General features: G+C 30.9%; 1 protein-coding gene across 1 annotated transcript; it reads left to right on the top strand.

The window, feature by feature from the left end:
- The first annotated feature begins 1218 nt into the window (after positions 1-1218).
- Positions 1219-2509, top strand: LOC112282925 (ATP synthase subunit b', chloroplastic). The gene has a single exon (XM_024521118.3). It carries the CDS (start codon positions 1502-1504, stop codon positions 2261-2263), a length of 762 nt encoding a protein of 253 aa, XP_024376886.1. The 5' UTR covers positions 1219-1501; the 3' UTR covers positions 2264-2509.
- The last annotated feature ends 22380 nt before the right edge of the window (positions 2510-24889 follow it).

Raw genomic sequence — 24889 nt, 5'->3', positions numbered from 1 at the left:
TCAAAGTGACCTCCTAAATATTTATTTTACCAAGTTTATATTCATCATTTTATAATAAAATAATACATGAATTAGTCATACCATCCAACTAAGTAAAAATCCCATGCATGATGATAGGCACAGATATGATTATGGCCAAGTTAATTCTTATCTCTATAAGAACTTGTGTTTATTTTATATTTGTTTTATAGTATTCTTCATTTTTTTTGCTAATTTGTAATTTATACACATATATTTCATTGCAACTTTCTTTTATTATTTTATTCTAAAACCTCAAAACTTGCTACTATTAATAAAATATTTTTTTTATTTATAATTATTTTGAACATCATTATTTTATTATCATTTATTGATTATATCATTTTGAAATTTCATATATTAGTCTTGAAAAAAAAAAAAAAAAAAAAAAAAAAAAAAAAAATCTCTCAATAGCTTTTATCATAAATTATGCAACAAATATCTCAATGCAAATACATTTGCTTCACATGTTCACAAATATGTCAAATTCTTTGTGGTGAGACCTCAACAACCATTTACCTAAGTAGTCTTATTTTTTAAGACTTCATTGTGATTCATTAGAGTAAAATATATATGTATGTTTATATATATATGCGTAATCTTGTATTCTTTGGAAACTATTGCAAGTATTTCTCTCATGACACAAAATCTTTAGAAATAAACATTATACTAATGCATACATTATTTTAAATTATTTCCACATAGCCCTTTTCATATAATTCATTTATAGGACATTTTAAAATTCTTATATAAAATCATTCATATATATATATATATATATATACATATGCATATACATTCTCTTTATTTTAAAGTTTGTTTTGTGTTCTTGATTTTTGGATTATACAAAAAATAAGACTAAAAAGTATTTAAGTATTCTATAAATACATACATACAAATTATATTTTATATGCTGTAATTAAACTAATGGTATCTACAATAATCATATCAAAGTTGCTCTACACATATATGTAAACATGTATTCTTTGAATCAAGTAATGAATTATCAGCATCCATTAGAATTATCAAGCAAAAAGAGTGATACGTTTCACATAGTTTTTATCAAATGTTCAAACGTCAATATAAGAAAAATAATGAAATGAAGCGCTTGATGAACTGTTTGTATATTTTTAGCAGATGTGCGCATTTGCTTAAAGTGAAAGGCGAAGGGAGACTTTGGGGGGGGGGGGGGGGGGGGGTTGTGTGAAGTATCCAGTTGTGGCGATGATGGGTTGTGCTGTCAGCGAAGGGCATTTTCTAGCCACCCAACTCGCTATGGCTGGTTTCCAAAGTTGCGCAGGCCCTTCGTTATCCCCCGCAATCGGTCCAAATCCAACGCAATCCTCTTATATGAGCTTCGCACCGTCGCGTCACGTTGGCTTCTCAATTCCGAACTGACTTTGCTCTGCTTCTTCTCTCTTCCAGTTTGTGACCTGTTGGATTCTTGGTGAAACCTGGGAATTCGATCGGTTGTGGAGTAGTAATGGCAGCTATGGCGGCCATGGCGAGCTCGTCCGCGGTCATGGCAGTGGTTCCTGTTGGAATCAGGTCTACTGGATTGAGGAGTTCGCAGGTGGTGAACATCGGGCCTGTTGGAAAGAGAGCCGCGATCGAGCGAGTGGCTAGGAAGGCCATTGAGGTCCGCGCCGGTGTGGCATCGTTGTCGGAGCTCGAGAGGAGTGTGAAGCAGGCGATCCGGAGTGTCAAGGATGCTGCGTCGCAGAGCGCTTTAATGAAGCAGGCCTCGTTCTTGGCAATCAATGTGCTTATGGTGTTGCCCGCCCTGGCCGAGGAGGTCGAGAAGGAGCCCAAGGGTAAGATCTTTGACTTCAACTTGACGCTCCCGATCATTGCCGTCCAGTTCTTGCTCCTCATGGTTGCCCTCGACAACATCTGGTTCAAGCCCGTGGCTAAGGTCATGGATTCGCGTGATGAGGCTATCCGGTCGAAGCTCATGGGAGTACGCGACAACTCTGGAGAAATTAAGAATCTGCAGAATGAAGCCGAGGCGATCTTGAAGGCCGCTCGCATTGAGACCACTGAGGCTTTGGCCAAGACAAAGAGGGAGACTGCTGCTATGTTGGACGAGAAGCTTCAGGAATCTCGAAACAGGATTGAGAAGGAGCTAGCTCAGTCCCTTGCTAACTTGGACGAGCAGAAGGAGGAAACCCTCCGTAGCTTGGACCAGCAGGTACAAGCCCTGAGTGATGAAATCCTCAGCAAGGTCTTACCATTCAAGGTGTAATTTCCCCAAGGTGTAGCATAGCATTTTGAAAAGGGTGTGGGAATATTGCACCTCCTACTGTAGCATTATTCATGATCAATCAAGAGAATTCGACGACAAATCTCGTGTTTCTCGTTCACTTCCTACTCTTTGATTCACGTTGGGGGAGTCGCATGAAACAGCCATTCAGAGATACCGTTTTCAGTTCTGTACTCTACTTCAAATTTCATGTTAATGTGAAGATACATTAACGGAATTTCTATCGTATATCGGAGGCTTTTTTTTCTCTGCACTTTTATGCCCTCCATATATGTATTATAGTTTTGTGGGGAAAATCCCTAGCATACATCTGCCCTTTCCCCTTGTTTGATGGTACTCTTTTAATGTGCCCTATGACAAATTTCGTAAAGCTTTCGGTCATTTCGAATGTGTCTACGACGATGCCTTTTGCAGACAGAAAGCATCAGTTTATAACCTACTTGTTGATAGTGGAATGATGCAATTAGTTGCAGCAATGCAACTTGTTCTGCAGTAACCAACAGTAGGAATGAACACAACATGCACTCTTGTCAAGGAGTTCTAGCTGTTGCTCACACAGGCTTCGCCATCTATGAAGTGCATTGTGAGTAATAAACACGGTATGTTCTGAAGGAATGAGAAACCTAACATTTAGGATAATCAGCAACACAATATTCTGAAATTGCTGTACTGCTCCTTCGAGTTTAGCAAACGCAGAATGCGGTTGACAACAATCAATTGGACAAGCAACTTTAAGCTGTTCCGATAGTCTCATTTCTTCCGTCGAGATTTGCGACTTCCAACTCAATGTTCCGGTTCCAGATGGGGACTTATCTGCAACAATCAGCAGCATTGCTTATTCCACACAAGAGACCATAACATCACGTCTTGTAACTTGTCTACGTAGTAACGACGTTCGGTTCCAAGTCACTACAACGAATCGAGGCAAAGCCACTTCATAATCTCGAATCGAAGCAGCATTGCAGTGAAAGGTGTGTCTGTAGCTGTCTGTATGTCTGCATTGCGGTGCGAAGCAATTGCCCTACAAACAAACAGGATCACAGCCCCTCTTCCCCTCATCGCTATACTACTCAGCTGTGGCTCACTGAACATTCTGAAGCCCAGGATGTTAGCAAAGCTGTTCACATCGCTTGAGCTTCTATTGCATAGCTAGTTCATTAAGAACTAGTGGAAACCTGTTTGCTGTTGGCCGCAAAAAAACATTGTAAACTAAATATTGTAGATTAACATTTTGTTTGAGGTTTTATTTGATGTGAAACTCAATGTTCAATGTCGTTCCATGTTGTGGTGTTACTTTACACAATTTGCAACAATGTTGATTTTGATGTCTGATTGATGAGAAGTTGAATTATTGTTTCACTTTTGATGAAGCCTAGTTTATCTTCTTGATTTATCTTCTTTAGCTGTTAGCTGTTTTATATAAGAGATGTCATATTTGTTTTTGTGTATATATATGTATATATATATATATATATATATATGTGTGTGTGTGTGTGTGTTTGTAGAAAAAGTAGAAATTAATTAATATCAAGATTTGTTCTTTAAATAGCATTGCAACAACAAAATAGAAATAAATAAATAAACAAATAAATATTGTGCATCTCTTGCAAAGTAGACAATACACAATACACAATATGGTTAAAGTTTGTGGGGTGTGACTCTTGGTATTAACTTTGAATGTTGAGTCATTATTTATTTATTTTTATTGAGACATTTAATGAGGTATAAATTGGTTTAAGATTGTAAATGAATTCATAAATGGATGGACATATGAAGAGATATAATTACCTTTAGATGAATGTACAAAGACAAATAGACATAAAAACACCATTATCTTTAATATATAAGATGTGTGTATACACAATTGCATATACATTAACAATAGTTTATGTATTAAAATATTTTTTATAAAATTTATTTTATATTTTTATATTTTAAATATTTACACTATAAATAATTTTATAATTTTTAATTTATATTTAATTGATAAAGTATACATTTAATATGTATTCAATAAATTATTTTATTTATATATATATATATATATATATATTATACATAAATATGTATTAAAAACATGTTTAGATGTAATCATTTTATAAGATATTCATTACAAAGATCGTTTTATATGCTATAGAGGTCTTTTATGTATAGAAGATAAGAATATAAACCTCACCTTTTAAAACTTGTAATTGGCTGAAATTGAAAAGCTCCCTTGGTTGGCTTTATATTTGAAAAATTAGCTAGAAAGTCATTAGAGAAAAAGATAAGGCGGAATGTGTTTTTTTTTCTAAATAAGATAAATAAATTGTTCTTCTAGTATTTGTATGAAGTCCACATTACAAGGTGGTTTCTATAAAAATTTAAGAAGCATGTCAAAAATGGCTAAGAATATTCGTGTATACATGTTGAAAACTTTGTCAAAGAATTCAAAATCAAAATATGAGTTTCTTAATTGATACTTAAAATAAAAAAATCTTAAGGTCCACTTCATAGCATCTTCTTACTTTATATTATCTTCAAATGCTTAAGCTTCAATAAAATACAATACAAGTACAATCCTTTCTTTCTTTCTTTCTTTCTTTTCAGTTTTTTGATCACAGCTTTTCAAAGTGGACTTTCAAACATAAGGGCCCCCTTAACTCATATTTGACCCACTAAACAGATCTAACTCATTATAAAATGTTGTTTTTTACCACAAGTACTTGCTTCTTGTTAGATCTTATAATTTACATATCTATTTTATCTTTTATTTATTTATTACATTATCAACAAAACTAAACAAGCTTCTTAGAAATAAGTTTTCATATTTTCATAACTTTTGTAAAAAAAAGTCAATAAAAATAAAAATAAAATATAACATTTTCATCATTATTTGCATATCAAAATTTGTATCAAAATATGCAAATATCACAAATGTATCAAAATGAAATTTGAACATTTTCCAACCTTTTTACACTTTTTTGTTCCCCCCCCCCCTGCCTTCCCAATACCAGGTTCATTCAATTACAGGTGCCCCTATGCAGCCATCTTCATATCAAAGTTGGACGAGGCCATACGAAAGATTGAAACCCTATCCTTACAGTCATTGATGCCATGTTCTGTTTTCAGTTAATTTCTAATTTCTAATCTTTTTTACGTCATTTTATTGTTTTATTTCATTTTACATAAATCACTTTTTTGTTACCTTGGCCCTCTTGAAGGTCTGGGATCCTGAGAAGCAATTTGGGGACCAACACAAAGGCACAGATTGTGAAGAAGCTGAAAGCTACAAAGTATATAATTGAGATGAGGCAGAGCAGAGTTGAATTGAAAGGCACCCACATGAATAAGATGCCATTCACCTGCCCAACTGGTTTCTGGGCTTCTCACAAGCACATCACATGTCGTATGGTTTCTCAACCACTTTACCAAAAAAACAATAATAATAATAAAAAAAATAATAGACACAATAAAGTGTAATGTGTGCCTACAATCAAGCAGCTCCATAATGGCTTTTTCATGGTTTCCATGTAGATAAAGTGGAGCTGAGCTTTTTCACTGTTCATGAAGAATGAATGAATGAATTAATTGTAGTGTTCGAAAACAACTTAAAATAGGGGAATGGAATTTTATAGGCAAGAAGTTAAAACATTACTAGAGTGTTTGTCACATTGAAATTGTTAAAACGTTGGGAAAATGATGTTTACGAAAGTGAGCTATGGTTTGGTTGGGTCCTTAGTTTTGTCAAATTCTATTTCAAAAAGACAAGTTAGAAAAAAATAAATGAAAAATTCATGAATGAAATGTTGGGTAATTGATCAAAGTGTAGACACCTGGTCTTGTTGGATTTTATGTCAATTGTGTAAACCATGACAAGTATGTGTTGAGATGCAACTACAAGAATTATTGATATGGTACCAACCAATAATGTGTTACAATTGATTGTATTTCACAATTAATGTGTTATAATGTGTTACAATGGTATAATACATGAAAAAATAAATACACATGTAAATATGGATATGTTTATTCTATATATATAAATTTATATTTGAATATTTATTAATATATATGTATACATCTTTTGATTTCTTTTTCTCTCTCTTTCTATATATATATATATATATATATCGTTTTATTTTTGTCTATATAAATATATATATATATATATATATATGTATATATTATATACTACTAGGATATGATAACATTATAATTATTTTATTTTTATCAAAATTTAAATCTTTAAGTGAATTTAAGATTATATTTTTAGTAAATCAAACTTTTGTATGCATTTATAAGCAATTTTACCATGCTTTTGTGTCATGTACAACAACATGTAACATTTTCATATCAAACCTAATAATTTAAGGTTAAACATTTTTTGGATTTTCATTTCATAGATTTAGCCTTCTATTTTGTACTTATATATTGACTCAAAATAAAGTAGTTATTTAATTTTATTCAAGATAACTTAAAATAACCTCTAAAAAAGTTTTCTTTTTCTTTTTTTTTTAAAAAAAATCTTCTTATTAAATTTTTTATTTTTTTATTTTAAAGCATCTATATATATATTAAAAATAAAACAACTTATGCTATTATATTTTATACAAACATATTTAATATTTTGAATATTTTTAATTATGTTTATATATGGACTATCACAGACATACGAATTTATTTCAATAATAACTTATATGATTAGATAGAAGTAAGTAAAAGTAGATAAATTTCATAATATCTTTTAGAAAAGCTTCTTAAAAGCTTCATAGACATTGCTTTGACTTTACACATGTTTGTAGTAATTAGTAGGCTAAAAACTAGGTTAATAAATTAACCACATATTACACATGTTAATAGCTTGTAGAACAAGCTAACTATGTGGTCCACATATTGATAACTTGCCTTGCAAATTAAGACATGTATCTAACAAAGTCAATACAAAGTTGGAGGTCTTATAGCATATTACCACATAGCTCCTAGTTAGAGAGTATATATGGAGACAAGAGTGAAGCCTTTTTCACTCTTGTCAATGCCTTTCTAATACTTATTCTTATTTCAAGACTTCCTCATCTTCTTGTCTTTGGCAATGGCCATTTTAATTTAATATATTACCATCTTTGAGTGATTTCTTAGTCTTTTTGAATGATATAAGAGTGTATTGAGGATTTCTTTCTTAAAGATTCATGTCCTTGATATAGAAAAAATATCTTTTGTTGAGAGTTTTTGAATTAGAATAAATAGTCGGTATTTTTTTTTTTCACTTTGTATTATAAGTCATTGAATCAAAATAATTAATATTTAAAAAAATATTATATATATATATATATATATATATATATATATATTATATTTTTTGTAAAAATAAAAACCTATAGGTTAAAACATATCAATGCCATAAATCAAACCCCAACTTATAAAATTATTTGAAAAAACTATTAAACCTTGTATTCTTTTGAAGAAAATATAACTTTTATAAATACTATTTAATCCATTGATTCATTAATATTTTCAATAAATTAAATTCAAAATTTAATTAATTATGTGTAATTTGAAAGATATCTTTTATAATTAAAGTAAAAAAAAAAAAAAAAAAAAAAAAAAACAACAACAACAACAACAACAACAACCAAAATAAATATTCTACTAAAATAAAACTTTAAGTCTCTTGTTCCATAACACCTCTCTCCTATGAAAATCCTTATTATTTTAGAAAAAAAGTTAATGAACTTTAAAAACCATAAAATCAAAAAATAAACAACAAACAGATGTAGAATATATGTAAGTTATGCATTAAAAAACTAACTTAGTTAACTTGTAGAAGTGCAATGCTAGTTCACTTGCCAAGTGTTCATTTGTTCAATTTTAGTGGCAATTAGTAAATGGTTGTGTTTCCAAAATGAAATACACAATTTAAAAAGAAAATATTTGACTAAATTAATATTGAAAAAAAAATGAAAAAAAAAAAAAGAGCAAGCTTAAAGCTATTAACAATGTGAGCACATGAGTGGGCTCATGAAACTGGTCACTCAGACTTACTCACTCACACTTTCACTCACTCACATTGAAACAAGGTTCCCTCCAAACATGCGTAAATATTTTTGCTAGCAAAAATCCATGCCCATAGGCTCCAAAAAGTTCTAAAATAATATGCTACACAAATAATAAACTTAAGGTCTTTGTACAAGTTATACACTAAATTTTGTTGATTAATTATTTCTATGATTTTATCTCATAACTAAGCTTCCTTATCATCATATAGATAATGTTGTTATTGCCACCATAATTTACCATCTACCACATATCACCACATTTTTTGTTATTGCCACCAAAACTTATTCTTATTATTTTTTAAATTAATTTTATATTAAAATCAAAATATATATATATATATATATATATATATTTTAAATAAAATATTAAAACTACTCAATTTTATTTTAAAAAAATTAAAAACCAAAAAAACAAAATTGAGTGGATGATGGGTTGTGATGAGAATAGTAAAAATTGTGGTGACATCAACAACACTACATTTATACACATATATTCATTTACATATATGAGTTTTTTTGCATTTTCTTGAAGACATTAGTGGCTCAGCTTTCAATTGCAAATGCAAGAGAGGAATGCAAATGAAGAGCAAGGGAGCCATGGAGTCTCTTTGTTTTGCTTTCTTCATGTTTGTGGGTTGAAAGTGAACAAAAAGGGGGTTTGTTTTGTTGGCTCTATAGTTGAGAAGCAATGGACTTTTGCAGAAGAGTATGGAAACATGGAATAATTGTATGGGTGAAAGAAAGTGCATCACATGTGAGCTGGGAAAGCAACATTTTGGAATAAATGATGCCTTATTATATATATATATATATATATATATATATGAAAGCCTTCAAAGAATTTGCCTTCATGATCTATTTAAGCAAAACCACAATCATAGATAAAAGTTAACCCATGACATGGGCAAGAAGAATTTACCTTACTGTCACTGTTTAATCTAATCATCTCTGTCAAGGTTGGTTGTTTTTATTGTGATGAATTTCTGTACTAGTCTTGTTGGTTCTTATTGTATTATTTTGAATTGTTTTTAGGGATTTGCTCATTCCATTTAAGATGTGCTCTTCTTGCATTGAGTTTGTACATTTTGTGTGCACTATATATTTCATCATTTAAATTTGGTTTACACCACATCATTGAAAATAGAGTTCAAAGGAATAATATAAAAAAATAAATAGAATTGATCTTAAGATTTGATTATTTTTTAAATTATGTCCTCCCCCTCACCCTGCCAAAAAGAATGGATTCATATTAACAGTTGATTTTATTTTATTTTATTGTTTGATGATGTTGTGTGTGTAGAGTTTTAAATTTATTAAAAATCCGTAAGATGTAAAGAAATCCAATAAATAGTTTTTTTAAAGCATAAATGGCTTTTGTATAAAGATTTCTTAAAAAGTGGGTTTCTACAAATACTCATGTATAAAACAAATAAAATCTAAGACATGTTTTAATCCTATCTATATGCACATATTTGATACTGTTCTAAATATTTAAACTAACATTGTACACAACATCAAAGTGAACATAAAAACTTCCCAAGTATTGTAACAAAAAAGTTAAATAAAAAGCTTCAAGTGTGCTCATTAACAAATATTAATTCAAAAGTAGGTTTTGTTTTGTTTGTTTAATTTCTTAGACATATTTCAGTCTCAATAGTTGGTGATCCAAAAATAAATATAATAATTTTATTCATACAAAAAAATATTAAAAAAATCTACAAAACAGGTTTAATTTGTTTAAAATTTTAATTAATCAGAATAATTTTTGAAAACTTCAATAAAATTTATTTCATACTTAAATTGGATGATGTGTTTTGTATGGATATATATATATATATATATATATATATATATACTTTGATAGATTTTATATTATACATTTTAATTTAAATATATATAATTAGTTATTTAAAAATATCCTTAAATAAGCTTCTATTAATTTCAAAGTTTCAAGTTATCTCTCAACTCTTAAATATATATATATATATATATATATATAGTGGTGGGATATTAATATTAGACTTTGACATATCTTAGTTTTTAAGAAATAGTTCTTTGAAACTCACAGGACATACTAAAATTGGTTGATTTGTAGGCATTAGTCAATAATCAAGATTTATTAGAGTTGAGTGATAACTTTTAGATTAAACCCAAAAAGAAAAAAGAAGAAGTTGCCATGAATAGCATCAATTTTCAACCTTACAAGCTACATGTTAAAAACTCTTTCCATAGAAAAACACTTTTGATGTAGCAAGTAAATCAAACCACCTTTTATTTTAAAACTTACTTTTGTCATGGTGTATTTTATTTATTTTATTTTATATTTTCTTATTTTCTCATTTTTTGGACTATAAATTCATGCTATCTGTAGATTAGATGGCTTTATATATTTTCTAGCAAACAGAAAGTTTTTTACCATCTTGCACATTTACTACTTTTGGGTTTTACATCTGTTTTTACTTTAGCCAGTAGAATTATCACTATCCTATATATATATATATATATATATATATAATTTATAAACATTTTCTCACACAATATGTTTTATTTTCTTGAATTTAAGCAAGAAATTTTGATATTATTAATAAATTTTGTCTGTAATTTAATTAATATCAACTAGAACCATCCATGTAAGTTGTATTTTTTTTATTTTATTTTAGCAATTCACTAAAATAAAAATACAACTATTTACTATCAAATAATATGTAAGTATTGTTTAGCAACATAAAACTACAAAGGAAATTGTTTAAAACACATATACACTAAATTATAAATAATTATGATATAGCTACTTTATATTATTAGTAACTGTAGAATATATATATTCAAAAAATATTGTTTTTAATACATATAGATCAAAGCCTCATTAATAATTAAGTATTATATAATATGTATATGTATTAATTAATAGAAAATTTTAATTAAATATTATAGATATGATTAATACATGTAAGTTCTGGTTTTTAATAATTGATAATAATAAGTAAAGAGAACCAATAGGTGGACACTCCATGTGCCATTCAGCTTTGCATACACACAATGAAACTCTTAATTAAACCAAAAGGTTTTAGGAAAAATTTAATATAAAAGATTTGTGTACAATGGCTTAAGATATTTTTTTAATATCAAACATAATAAAACTTCATAATTTATTTTACATAATACTTGTATTTAATTTTAAGAGCTTATTAATTTTAGTAAGAGATTAATTCATTGTAATGTTTTTTTAATAATTTTAGTGTACATAAAAGTGGTACTCTTTGTGTATAGACGAAGAGCTATCCATGTTATAAAATGGATGTGTCTACCTAACAATTCTCTAAATCAACTATTCGACCTAACAATTCTCTAAATCAACTATTCATAAAGACCTAAAACGTTGTTATATTTTAATCTTTCAAAATGTATAAATTTTTTACATCTTTTTGGTTTTTTTCTTTTTTTATCCAACATATATTTTTTATGTGGTTGCTACAATACTACTGAATTTGGTCTTTTATTAATCATAAATTCTCTTTTATTAATCTTTTATTTTTATTTATTTTTCTTTTTTGTAATATCAGTTAAATAAATAGAATACGAATGCCAAAATGACAAATAGAAGTATAAATTTTGTATGAGTTATTGTTATTTAAAATAAATTAAATCAATTAAGTTTTATTTTTCATATATAAACATATAAATACTCATAACAAGAACCTTTTAATTTTTTAAAATTAGGCTATATGCCTTATGATAACTTATATGTCAAATTTCATATAGATTATTTTATTTGACTAATTAATGTAGATATGTTTCAAAGGTGTATTTTAATTGCCACTTTTATAAATATAAGTCAATCTCCTTAACTTATTCTTTATAAAGAATTTGTTAATAAAGAGTATTTACGTAAAACATATTTAGAACAAGATTAAAACCATTTTAATTTCTTTTTCCTAATATTAAATACTTCAAAACTTTTTAAAAAAATTTTATTATATTATTTTATCATTCTATTGTAACTAATTAATTAAATATATATATATATATATATATATATATACATATACATATATATGTAATTGATTAATTACACATAATGAAAAAATTATTTATTCAAATAAATTTATCAATGCAAATATTTTATTATTTATTATTGACTTAAAACCAAAGACTCAAGCCATCATGTGGATATTGAGTACCACAAATTTTTCAAAATAATGTACCATGTTTTTTATTTCTTACTTTTAAAATTTCATTTATCAATTATATATATATATATATATATATAATAAAATAATTATAAAGGAAATAAAAAAAACTAAATAAATAAAAAACGTGATAAAACCTTTTACATCTTGTTTTTGGCCATTATCATTGTAGTTCTAATAATTTCTAAAATTACTTGGTCTTTTCCAATATTTTTTTTGATTATCAATCTTATGATTAACCTGTAATCAACCAAATAAGTAGTCCATGCAAGGAATTGCAATACTGAATTAATATTAATACAACTGCATGCTTTGAGTAGAAAATAGAATTCAAAAAAATCTATATTTATCCTATAGTAGGCCACATCATTTCATGCTCTCCTTTGCCCGTTTGGTGGTAGAAGGATTGTTTAAAAAAAAATATGTAACAATTTCTACAGTATCATTTGCAAATAATGTATTGAGTTGTTTAAGTACAATTTATTTATTTTACTTGAAAGTATAGTTTGTTATCAGTCACAAGAGTATACACTATGTGCAACATTATATAATACAGAATTCTGTTGCTTGAGATATATATATTTGAAAGTCATCAAAAAGTAAATTTATTATTTTTTTTGTATTCATATAACTATATACATAATTATGTAATATTTATGTAAAAATTGTGAAAATAAAATGTAAAACCGTCAAATTTCAAATTAATCAAAGGTCAAAATAAATTATAATTAAACAAAGTATACGTCTTTAAATAGATTTAACTTTTTTATTTTATTAATATGGGATAGATACTATTAAATTTTTAAATATAATTCCATCAAATGTCTATTTTTAAAATAAAAGATACATACATGGAGAATAATATTTCTGAATGATTAAATATTTTGCATCATCTAATAGTTTAAAACCACATGTGCATTGTACATTTATGTAGAAATACATGTTACAATTGAAAAGTCTTATAAGGTGGTGGTAGTAATAATAATTATTATCATCCAAACTTAATTGGAGATCCTAGATATTAAATAAACCAACAAGGAATTCTTAAAAACAATCAAAAGCAAAAAATGGTGTGGCAACATGGAATTGTTGATATTGGACACAACTCATTACACAAACACTGGACGAAGGATAACACAAAAATGTTTGCAAATTTTGGTGTTAGCTTAAAATAGGTCACAATAACACCCATTTGATTTACTTGATTCCAATGCATTATCAAGTGGGTGTTATTGTGTTCTACCAATCAACCATGCTTGGGAAACTGAGGCTGCTTCAACATCAGTTGAAGAGCTTACTACAAGTAGACCTAAACCCAAATATTTTTGGTTCACCTATTTTAGCACCAAAATGGTGCTCCAATTGTAGAGCACCAACATATTTCAACTTGGCCACACAAGTAGGAGCATTCCACATCATTCCGCCCTAAAATCCATACAATACTCCCCCGCCAATGAAAAGTGTAGAACAATCTCAAATAAAAGTTCCAAAAAGCATATACTTTTTATGACCAAGTTTGCAGAATTATGGCCAAGTATGGGTTTCATTTTTTTACAAAAACACTGACACACAGAGATGCTTCCTTGCATCCACTTTCTTTATTGACTTCCAGCCTATGGTCAATTGTTGTGTCACTTACATTGCTGTTGTGTTTTTTTCCTTGTTTGTTTCAGTGATATCCTGCATGTTTTTATTAAACAAAGATATGTGATGGAATGTAGGAGCCTGTACATAAATATATATATATATATATATATATGAATGAATGAGTGGATAGATAAACACACATGTACTTGAACTGACTGACTGGTGAGCATGTGAAAAACACAGTTAAATACTGTTAGAGTAGCAAAATTTTACTTTTTCTGTTTCTCATGAAATGACTGTGTAATCAATCCTTTGTAGTCTGGTAGGTTCTCCACCCCCTGACCTTCTTATAAAGGGCTTAGTTGTGAGAAGAGAGTGAAGGCTAAACTGTAAAATACCCTGAACATGTTTGGAACCACCCATGAAACCCAACCCAACATTTATATATATATATATATATATATATACACACACATATTTTGGTTAGTTCATCTACATGAACTAAAGCTTAAATTGTTCATTGTCTGTATTCTGTCAACATCTACAGCCACTAATCTAAGCATGTTGTGTGTGCATTTCTTCAGCAAAATGGGATTGCAAATCCTTCTTCTGAAATGCTTTCTAGTGTTTATTTGTGGTGTCTAAATTTTACTGGGTTAGAATTCAGATCAACCAGGGAATGTAATGGATAAAGTCCTGCAAAGCATGAGACTACTACACCTTAGAATTTATCAGAATTGACTGCAAGATGAAGAAGGGGCACCTCTGAAAACCACAATGTATCAAAAAAATGTTCATACATTTGCACATTTTCTTTTTTTTGGATAGCATAATATACTATGAAATCACTATGAACTTGTAAAAGTAATGTTGTCCTATATATATATATATATATATCCAATGTAATTTTTTTTGTTTCTTATACTTTTTGCATGTATGTATATATATATTTTTGATAAATATGCATTCAAAAATATAATTAAATAAATATGTATTTATATTGTGACCCTTAAAAAGAATTCTTGTAACTATTGTATGCTATAGAAAGAGTTGCTTTAAACTTTACTTTCTGTACTTGTGGATGTGATTTTATACTCTTTGTGATGCATGAAAGCTATTTTAACCTTTATATATTCTTATTTTATTTTTATTTTTTTGGCAGAATATATGAATTTGATCATATGTGAGCTCACAATGCTTCAATGTAATATATCAATTAATTGGGTTGAAATTTGATGGGACACAATGAGGTCACTTTGTATTATATAGGTGTGTCTAGATGTAGCAGCATGTCGTTGTTTTCATATAATACAACAATATAGTGAAACTATAATCAAAATTGAATTTCTAATTAATATCTAATTATATTGATTCAATAATAATTCAAGGTATCTAAATATGGCTTTTATAAAAGCTTCTTAGGTTATTTTCTTATCTTAATAGTTAGTAGGTTGAAGGTTGGTTAGTACTTTTACCTTCTAGGTTGTAGAGACTCTTATACTACTTAGAAAGATCATAAATTAATAAAATCAGGTTAAAAGAGGTAAATAATTAGAATGGTTGATACTAAGATTAAATTGAAGATAGGGTTGGACTAAAAAACCCTTAGAATAGGTTAGATTGATATCCGAGGGTTGGCCATTTGTGAGATAGGGTCAAAATCAAACCTCTAGCCACTAAAACAACCGCCTAGGACAAAATAGGATTTTATTTGAAGATCAAAGATTAGGATTTGAGAGCTAGGTTAGAGCTTTTTCTAGAGACATAAGGTTGGTTTTGGTAGGAGTTGTGTGGACTTTGGAGTTAATGTTGAAAGTCAAGGTTTGTATTGGCAACTTGGGATTTATGCAATGAAATTAGGACTAGCACTCTTAGCCTTTTCGTAAAATTGGTATCACATCTATAGTTCAAATTTTGAGAGTGTTTGGTTAATTAGGTGTTCTAAATTTATATAAATTTTTGTGATAATCCAATAGTGCAATTAGGAGATATCTGGATTTAGGTATAAGAATATATTAGAAGTTGGTAATTTGGGATTGGATAGGATTTCTACAATATCTAGAAATCTACTAGTCAAATCAAGGTGAAATTTGGCATGGTTTTGGAAGACTTAAAGATCAAGCTATATACTAATTTTGAATTCAAGTTAAAAGTTGGAAAAAAAAAATCACTACTGGAACTTTTGTATCTTCTTTCAAGTTGGTGGTCGAGTGACATTGGTGCTTTTTTTGAAGGTTTTTTCACAATTTTTAAGTTGAATTGGACTGAAATTTCTTAAACATATAGAAGATTTACATTGACAATTGTATGAAAAAATTTTCATCATGTGGAGAATGAAATTAGAAGTTACAGCTTATCAAAGCTCGCTAATTAGAGTTAGGGCTTACAAGAAAAATCATTACGTATATTACATGTTGTCTTATTTAGAAATGCACCATCTATTGCCTTAGACAAAATTATGTAACGCGAATTTAAGCCATGTAATTTCCTTCCAACCCTAAACTTTGACCTATCCTTTCACTAAAAACTCTTACTCTCATAGGCAAAGATATACAAAAAATATCCCAATAAGCTCTTATCAATTTTGTGCTACCAAAATATCCTTTAAGATTAGGATTCAAATACTGGATCAATGTCAATCTTATTAAACCTATGATAATTGCGTCAAGAATGAAAATATTATAATGGAGGTAGTTTGTGTTAACTTTTGAACTAGAAGCTAGCGCACAAGCAACCTTCATCCAAAACCCTCTTAATTTTGGTAACTACCTTATTTATCTTCATCCATGGAGATCCTAGTTCAATCCTTTCATGCCTATTAGTATCCATATATTGCTTTAAATTTGTTTCTCTAAACATGATGATATATTCTACAAAGCATTGCTTTCGATAAGCTTATATATTAGAGAGGTTATTTAGTTACATATCTAAGAAGATTATTTAAAAAAGTCATCTACACCCAGATTGTATATATTGGTTTCAAAGATCAAATCAATTCTTTTGTCAATTATTCTTCCAATATCTTTTTTTTTCTAATGGCATAGAAATACAAGTGAAATATGATGGTCTTCATCAATAGTACTTTAATTTCTTAGAATTTGAATACAAAGTTGTTCATTATTTGAAAAAGATTAGAATACATATACAATGCACTAAAGGAAATAAACAATATAAAAACATTCATTACGCTACTACTAGTAAGACAATACTTGCTATCTTATTATTATAATGTAACACAACTAATGAATAAAAAAAAAGAAAAAAAAATTATATTATAAATGATCTTATCTTAAAATATTATATCAAATTATCTTTAAAATATAGATAATAGTCAATAAGCTAGTAAAACTAAAAAGTGCTAATATAATCTTTTTACAAAATGGACTTCTACTTACTTTGTAGAGCCATAAATAAGGCAAAATAAAGTAGATTGGAAAATTAAATAATATAAGCATGTATAAGAGAAAATTAAGAGTAGATTCTAACAAATTTTACTTCAAGAAGACAAAAATTGATATATAGAGAGGATTGGTTGTCAACTTGGGTTGAAATCAAACCTCAAGGCACAAAACCATGAATCTATGGTGACTTTGGGATTCTTTTGTAGATCAAAAAGTGGGATTTGAGATCAAACTTGAAAAGAGATTTTTAAGCATTATTTTAATATCATTTAAATTGATATTAAGATTTTAAAATATTTTCAAAATTAATGATATTCTTAGTCAAATTAGGATTTGAGAAATAAAAACATATTTTTACTAATTTAAATATTTTTTAAATTTTGTAGTATGTATATAGATAAAATTTAGGTAATATATTTGTGAGCTAGTTTTGAATGTGTATACAAATTTTGAGATCAATAAAATAATTAAATTGAAGTATATGAGGGTTTTGTAGGTTGAGGTCTCAAAAATTGGAGTTTGAGGATTAATGAGTATTTCTAAGATCTTTAGCAATTTATCAATTGGATTGAAGTGAATATTCTTAATGTAAATATTAGTTTTAATTTCAAATGTTTAGGTGAAATTTCAAAGCAATTCAATGATTTAAGAAGGAGATATTGGTACTAGAAGTTCAACATTCAAGTTGGAGTAAGAAGCCGCCCAATATCCAATTGGATTATCTTGCATTTTTCTCAAATGATAAGTGTGATAAATTTTAATTTTTTTGTATTTTTTTCTAAAAAATATATTAAGAAGTTTACAAATTTTGAGTCCATATCAATGGTTCAATTATTAATTATTGAAATTCTATTTTGCTATAGGATTTGTTAAGAGTTTGTTTAAAATCTAAGATTTAGTTTGATTTGTTTTTATTTGTTTAAAATCTAATTTAAAAAATTGACTAAGATTTGATTTGATTTTTTTAAGGTTTTTCTAGGATTTAGAGATTTATTAGGATTTTATTAGAATTTGACCTAGGATTTGACTAAGATTCAATTAGGATTTTAATTAAGATTATGTTAAGATTTTTATTTTTATTACTTATTTAAGATTCTTTGTTATTTCTTTAAATTTTCTATTTCTAATATTTCTTTAAGATCATTTTTATTTATTTAAATATTTACTTTTATATTTTTTAAAATATTTCTTATTATTTTTCTTTGAGAATAAATCATGACTTCTTTGTATTTCTTTTGTGAATTTTTTTAAATTTATTTCAATAGATTAAAGTTTAATTTGATTTATTAAGAATTACTTAAAGTTTATTTAAGGCTCTATTAGACTTAGTAGAATTGTTGTTGTATTTTTACTTACCTTCTATAGTTAGATGCTCAGTGCATTCTCAAGAAAGAACACATGTAATACAATACCATCAGAACTCACCCTAAAGAGTAAAGCCACACAATGCATGAAAAAGGAAGCCTTAGACATCCTTGACTCACTTGCCCTATATGTAAGACATAATCAACAAAATCTAAAAGCTTCCATTCTACATAATCCATCTAAGGATCTTGAATAGAAAATCATAAGGAAGCATGGAAAAGTGATCAAATCACTACACACAGGTCATATTTAGCTAGTTCCATCTCTAAACAAAAAAAAAATCCATCTCATCTAACCTATTCAAAGTACAAGTATAAAACTTGCTTAACTTTGCATCCACCTCAAAGGATGTAAACAAACTATTTCAAATTTGACTAATAATATATGTATTCAATTCAAATTATTAAAAAAAGTATCTTAATGTCATATCCATAGAAGTGAAGGAGACCTAAATCTCCCTTTCTACTAGTACCACATAAATAATTGAAGGAATTAGTACAAGCTATTGTATACATATACAAATAGATTTGCTCTAGACTTATTGCTTTAGATGCAAGATTCTATCTATACAATAGTAAGACTCAACAACATGGATTCATCAATGGGAATGTTTAAAAGATGGCAATACAATTTGCCATGTAATAGTATAATTAAAAGTCTTAATTAATGATGATTCCTTTTTCTATAATAAAAGATAAATTTGATAGGACCACTATGGGAAACTTAAAATTTTAAATTCATTTCAAATAGAAAATAGCATCAAAAGATTGGTACCCACTTATCATGCTAACAGTCTATTGAGATAAAGATACTAAGCCTTCCATTAATGAAGAGTCTCATGAGGCAATGCTTATAGAATTTTTGATGGTTCAAGTCCCATCTATTGGCGTGGATAGAGCCTCTTTAAGCTAGCCATCAATGAAGTAACATGATACTAAGAAAGATGAGATATGACAAAATGAACTATGAGAATCCAATCCTTCAAAGCTTATGATAATCACAATAGAATATTTAGTAAATTATACCTCTCTTCCCCTCTCCTCATCCTCCCTTCTTCCAAGTTCTTTCCATACTTTATACTAAGATACAAATTTTGAATCATAAAGATCTTCCTTCCATAACATTGTTGCCTTCCTCACATATCCTATTATAGATCTGAATAATATTGTGCATAGCTTTTCACTCAATTACAAACTATTTCTTGATAAAACAAAAAGTAGATATCATAATATAGCCAATTGTATTCATCCCTAGTGAGTGATGGACAAATCCTATCCAATTAAAAGAAGCATTGTTAATAGAGTTCACCAACTAGCCACTTAATTGTAATACAATTCTATTTCTTCCACTCAAAGCTTCTCATTTAATTATTAGCCAATAAGTAATAATAGGCACATACCATACAATAATATTTTTTTTTATTCTATAAGCCTTTTTTTTTTTTTTTTTTTATCATACTATGAATTAAAGCAACAATCTATACTTCATCTTTTCATGATTAATAGCCAATAGTATGACCTTTCTATCTACTTGAAAGCAAATCAGCCACAAATGTCACTAAATCTTCTACTAGATATGAATAGTGATAAACAAAGTTTAGTTTCTTAGAATATTAAAGACATATTCACCTCCAAAACAAGATTAATCAAGCAAAATAAATTTTGCTCCCATCTACAAGCCATCTATTCCTAACCCAATGTAGTTTCCTTATAAGAGCACATAATGAAGATTTTTTTTAAAGAAAGATAATAAAATAGAAATAAAAAATATGTATATATAAAAAAATAGAATGGCTATTGCCAAAAGACAAGAAAACTAGAGATCCTTGAAACTAGATTAAGAATAAAAAAAAATGATAAGAGTGAAAAAGACTTCTTTCTTGCTTCTATATATACTATCTACTTAAGAGTTATGTAGCAACGTTTTATAGGACCTCCAACACATGTCTAATTTTTAAGACACATATCTTAACTTATCAGATAAGTTTCTTATATGTGTGCTACATTATTAACTTATATCACAAGCTACCAATACATGCGACATGTGGCTAACTTATTGGCCAAGTTTGTAACATATCAATTACCAATGGACATATATAAAAGTGAAATCACATCTACAAATCTTTTAGGAAGTTTTTCTAAAAGATATTATGAAATTAATTTATTTTTACTTACTTCTATCTATTCATATTATCTAAGTAACTATTATAATAAATATATATGTCCATGATAATTTAATATCCTATCAGATCACTTGTTGATTATTCTTTATATTAAATCACTCCAATCAACAATTTAGTTTTAACACTTCTTAAATGAACTCAGCCTCATCAAATAGATACAATAGTAGTGGGACAATGCACCAAAGCTAAGGTTCCATGAGGTGGGCCAATTGGTCATAGCAAACTTTAGCTTGCATAAAAATATTCTGCCAAGTAGGAGTTTGACGTGCCCAATTACAAAGAATCTGACGTGCCCAATTACAAAGAATCTGAGACACCTAGCTACGAGCTTCAATAGTATTCATAGAGAGGTTGTTGCGAATCCATCATGCCAGCACATTACTTCAAAACACCCTCGAACAAGCTATCCAAGAACTTTTAGAAAAATAGAAAACAACATGCGAAATGGAATACCATTCAGACATCTTCACTATGGATGTAGTTAGAAGGCCACATGAACAAGGATTTTTTCTTGGTATTCGATGGAAATTAAGGACACAATCAGTGATGCCTTCAAGCTCACCCCATCGATAAAGCAAGGCTGATCGCTTGCCCCCTATATGTACCTTTTTTGTGGCGGACTGTTTAAAATATCCTCTCGAGAGTGATGAGGGCGTGCAAGGGATCCGACTCTCTAAGACGCGCTTCAGTATCACTGATCAAGAGTACGCGGACGATACCAATTTGTATTTGGCGGATAATAAAAAAAAACTTGATGAAACCAAAAAAGGACTTTCAATGTTTGCATTGGCTGCAGGATCCCAGATAAACCAGGATAAATCCCTCACTATATGGGTCTCACAAGAGCCCAAGCTGTTCACTTGGGGTACTGAGGAAAACCTCAGATGGCTGGGTCCTAGCGAAACGACCCAGTACCTTGGCTTTGAGATCGAGCTACAGATCTCCCTAGCAGTGTGTTTCGAAAAGGCCAGGAGCAAACTCAAACAAAAATTCGCGTATTGGGCCACCAAATTGTCTCTGGGCAGCAGAGTCCTCATTGCGAACCAGATCCTCCTCGCATCTACCTCGTTTATTGGATCCTATTGGAGCCTGGACCGCAACGCCATCCTCAAGGTATGAGCGTCAATTCGAGACAATATTTGGAGTGGCAAGAACGGTGAAAGACTATGTAAAGTGAAAGTCGCTTAGGATTCCTCGATATTACCCCACACCCTCGGAGGATTCAAAGTTCTGGATCCGAAGACACAAGTGACGGCTCTGTTGGCCAAATTATTGAGCCGTAGTCTCCTCCTGGGGCACTCACCTTGGAAGGATCTGGTACAGCATCGCTTAGACTCGCTAAGACCTAAACGGGGTGGAAATTGGCCACCCCATATCCATTTCATGCTCTTTGCGAACAAGGTGCACGATCAGGGCTCTGACGAATGGTGGGCAGCGTGGAATGCATGGAAAAGTACATGGTCTTCCAGCAACCATCGAATGCGGAAACCACCCCGTGTCAGTGCATATTCTGGAACCCGGAAATCTTTTCAGATCCGGAATGCATTCTAGGCAATTTGAGGTGCTCATTCGGCAGCACCTGCATGCGAAAGCAGATTATCCAAGTAAAAGAAAGTTTTGACTGCGATATTCAGCTCTTGGAGTCTTACCCAAGCGTCGGCCCTCAAAGAGTTTGAGTGGGTTACTATCCTAGACAAGCGGGACCAGCCCGCCCAATTAGTTCAATTGTGTGGCCCACATAAGGGTGTGCTGTTTTTTCGAACCTCCCACTCCAACTCTACCATCTCCGTTACAGGATGGCACTTGCATAGCGTGCGAGTGGTGGTCTCGGGAAGCGAACCCCAGCACATACTTCTCAATCCGGACCGGGATTACACAAGCTCCATCTTTCTTATGGGCAGGGTACGAAACTTGCATTTCGACCCCGGGAAATGGAAATGGAGAGAACTACATGCCTTACCAGAACTGGGGTTCTTTCAATATCCCACAAGGAGAGGGTATCGAATGGCGACCTCGGAACGACCTCAACTCTCTCACCTCCACTTACTTCAATTGCGGATGGGATTAACTCATTCGGAATCCAAAGATGCACTTAAGTTGATCTGGGACCCTAACAAGCCAGCTAAACTCAACGTTTCTATGGTTAATTAACTCTGGAGGTTTACCCACGGGTAGCTGGAGCATCATCATGGGACTTCCAGGGAACTGAACATTGTCTCAAGCTTTGCCAAGCGGTTGATCGAATATGGACTTGATTTGGTACTGTGTAGCGCGGCCTTGGACATAACGCCCAGCTCACATGGCAAGAAACCCTTACTGGAATCCCCCCAAGCACAGGACCCCTCGACAACTACCAACCAGCCACCCGTTGCCTTGGGTTGGCAGGAGACGTTCTTAGAGCTTCGATCCTGTGGCAGATCTAGTGTGCCCGGTGTAGGAAGCTGAGTAAAACCGAAGTCATCCATCGGGCCTGGCGTGAAACAATCCTCGCAGGCATTGCCCGCCGCAGTCATATTTTGAGTTACACAAAATCTTGTAGTAAAGAAAAACAATCGGAAATATCGGTTTAGCAGTACACGGTGTCACAAATCCATCTTCTGTGCAGGGGACCTGACAACCCATGGTGGGACCAGGCCATAAGTGTATTTCTTTCTCCTCATTAAACACCGCCACTTCAACAATAAAAAATAAAAAAATTGTGGATCAATTAGTTCTAAACAACTCGAGGCTTAACATGGCTAATTTGGCGTTTTTATGCTACAATAGTCTAGCCTGAAGCCTTTTTGGAGTTCAAAACAAAACCTTGACATCGAACAGTGTTTTGATTCACCTACTCGAAGAGAGATCAGGGTAGGCAGAAAGAAGGCTCAATAATCAATGGAGCATAAGAGCAACTCCTGCAATCAGACACTTACACCGACCGAGAGAGAGAGCGCCACAGATCAACAGCATGGAACAGCAGCCGTCAACAGTGAGGATCCACTCTGCTCTCCTCTATAGGGAACAAGCAATCAAGCAACTGAGAGACTCCGGAAGAGCCAGCTTCATAAAAAGTGTTTAGAAAACTGTAGTGGAGAAAAAGCGGTCTCGGTTTCCGCGAATCTGAAAACAAGCGTTAGGGAACCTTTGTGCAGTGCGAAACCGCTGCGAGGCATCGGTTGTGCGATTCACTGGGCATCGGAGCGGGGGGGGGGGGGGGGGGGGGGGTGCGCGTGCGACTCCAGCAGGGGAAGAGGGGATGGATACATGGCCACCACTGCACCACCATTGCAGCAGTATCAGTGGGGGTGGGGGGTCCCGCACCTAGTTATATCGCTAACAAGGTGGTGCCGAAGATAGAAACAAACAACACACGATTGCGATGGAAACGTGTAATAAAACGAAGGGAATGATGCTCCTCCTCCTGCAATGTCCTAACCCTAACCTCCTCCTCCTCTTCGGTGTGGAGATTCGCACGCCTCTCTCTCTGTTTTCGACTCCTGTGTTCTTCGCTCCCTCCCTGCCCCTTTCTCGTGCTGCCCGCTCCGAGGCCCTGCCCGGGCTACACTTCGACACCACTGTAGTAGCGTAGGGTCGCGTTCACACCGTGCGGTGAGAGACCGGGCCGTGTGAACGCGCCTGCCGGTCGTGAACTTGTGGGGGTCAATGTACGAAACTTTCTAGTCTCATTCGGGAAAGAACATCGCCCTCCTCAATAATGAAAAAAGATATTTATAATAAATGGCAACGTGATCAAAGGAAGTGAGAGTCAGCGTATTTCGGACAATAACCAATTGCCTATCATGAACGTGGAGGATAGGTTTTATTATTTTGTGATCATCTGTAGGAAAATTAATTCGAACCGATGA

Source organism: Physcomitrium patens, chromosome 5 (genome assembly GCF_059467195.1).
Source record: "Physcomitrium patens ecotype Gransden chromosome 5, ASM5946719v1, whole genome shotgun sequence".
Taxonomy (NCBI): Eukaryota; Viridiplantae; Streptophyta; class Bryopsida; order Funariales; family Funariaceae; genus Physcomitrium; species Physcomitrium patens.
This window is presented reverse-complemented; position numbering and strand designations above follow the sequence as displayed.